The 1,896-nt window shown below is 61.9% G+C and overlaps 1 protein-coding gene across 1 annotated transcript in view; it reads left to right on the plus strand.

The window, feature by feature from the left end:
• Window positions 1–728: 728 nt before the first annotated feature.
• EGFL8 (EGF like domain multiple 8) overlaps window positions 729–1,896 on the plus strand; it is a gene marked incomplete in the record, with an annotated part of 2,476 nt that continues 1,308 nt past the window's right edge. The window contains 4 exon segments of the mRNA XM_014590086.1: window positions 729–773; window positions 1,201–1,323; window positions 1,523–1,645; window positions 1,731–1,878. Coding sequence (XP_014445572.1) covers window positions 733–773; window positions 1,201–1,323; window positions 1,523–1,645; window positions 1,731–1,878 — 435 coding nt within the window.

The following is a 1,896-nucleotide window of genomic DNA, read 5'->3' on the forward strand; positions in this document are numbered from 1 at the left end:
GGGTGGGCATGCGTCGTGCCCCTTTTCGACCTTTGTAGACCAGAGCTGGGTGAGGGGCTGGACAATGAGCCTCCTTTTCCTTGAAAGAAGGAATTTTGGCAAAGACAATAGGGCCCTGTCTGCTCTGGCATGGGGGGCGGTGGCTGACTCAACTCTGTCCCCTCCGAGGCCTAACAAATGTCACTAGGAGATGGGGGCACTTTCCCCAGTGCCCTGGGCTGTCTCTGCCCCTGTGTGAAGACTTGCCCTTTTCTCATCTGATCTGGCCTCTTCTCCCATGACCTGGCCTGCTTTGTTCCCTGCCAGCTTTGTCTCTCCCTCTGCCCCCCATACCTCCCCAGTCTGTGCTGGGTTGAAGGTGTGGGGGTGGGAGGGCCAAGGGCCAGGGGTACGGCAATGGCATAGAGCCAGGAGTCTGCTGATTTGGGGAGTCTGGATACAGAGGGCCCCAGAGGGGTGGCTGGGAGATGCTTCTAGGAGCTCTTGCTGGGATGGGGAGGGAGGGCAGTGGGACTTGACCCCACTGCGTGGGAGCTGAGGAGGAGGCTTGTGGGAAGGGGCAGGGATGGGAGGACTCCAGCCTAGCCCCTCCTCTCCTCCCCGGCCCCGCAGGCCCACCCACCAGTCTGAGCTGCAGCTGAGGCTGGTCTGCCTGAAGCCTCCCAGTAGAGCAGGGAAGCCAGGTGGGAAGAGAATGCCAGTGGAGCAAGAGCGGGCGTCAGTGGGAAGAGAATGCCAGTGGAGCAAGAGCGGGCGTCACTCAGAGCCTCAGAGTGGGTGTAAACTGGGGGTGCTGTCTGCGTGAGGGATGGGGCTCCCGTATATGTGATGACGTGGGTGTGAGGGGACCAGGATTGCATTCAACGGTGGGTTTGCGCATAGGGTATGAGGGTGCCTATCGGGTGTGGCTTGTTGTAGAGGTGGGGGTCCTGGGGTGGGTTAGCCGTGCGTGTCCCTCCAGGTTGTGGAGAGGCGGTGAGGAGGGCGGGCTGGGGAGTGAGCCTGGGTGCTGCCAACGACTGGACTGTGAGACGTGAAGGGACAAGGACAGGGTGGTGGTAACCGTACCCTGGTGGCTATTGTGTAAAAGGGAATGTCCTGACGCCCTCTGAGGGCACCAGGTGACAGCTCTTGGAGGGGCTGGGGCTGGAGGAGTTAACAGAGGGCAAGGGCACCCATTTAACCTCTTCTTGCCTGCAGCCTGAGTCCAGAGCCAAAGAGAATCATGAGGTCCGGGGCTGAGCCGTCTGCTGTCTTGGCTGGGCTCTCACTCCTCCTGCTGCTGTCAGGAGAGGGGGCCAGCGGTGCATCCTTCAAAGAGAGGTGACAAACGGGGTGGGGGACCTCAGGGAAGCCTTCTACTGGGGGTGGGGCTTTATGGGAGGCAAAACTGAAAAGTTTATAGAGTGGAGGTGGAAGGCTGTCCCCTCCAGAGATAGCAGGATCTCAGTGACCCCATGAGAAAATGGGCCACCTGGGGCCACCTCAATGTCTCCCACCTCCTCCTTTGGCACGGACGCAGTCAGGGGGTCTGCTCCAAGCAGACGCTGGCGGTCCCACTTCGCTACAATGAGTCCTACAGCCAGCCGGTGTACAAGCCCTACCTGACTCTGTGCGCTGGAAGGCGCATCTGCAGCACGTACAGGTGAGGGCTGGGGAGCCGGGACCCCGGGGGCTCAGGAACTCCGACCAGGACCTGCATCCCGCCTTCTGGGCGGACGCTCTTTCAGGACCACCTACCGCATGATGTGGCGGGAGGTGAGGAGGGAGGTGCAGCAGACCCACTGCGTGTGCTGCCAGGGTTGGAAGAAGCGGCACCCGGGGGCGCTCACCTGCGAAGGTGAGGCTGGGTGCAGGCCTGCGGGGAGGCGCGCCAGGCGGAGCTGGGGAGGCGGG

The sequence above is a fragment of the Tupaia chinensis genome, unplaced genomic scaffold (genome assembly GCF_000334495.1).
Source record: "Tupaia chinensis unplaced genomic scaffold, TupChi_1.0 Scaffold000403_1, whole genome shotgun sequence".
NCBI lineage: Eukaryota > Metazoa > Chordata > Mammalia > Scandentia > Tupaiidae > Tupaia > Tupaia belangeri.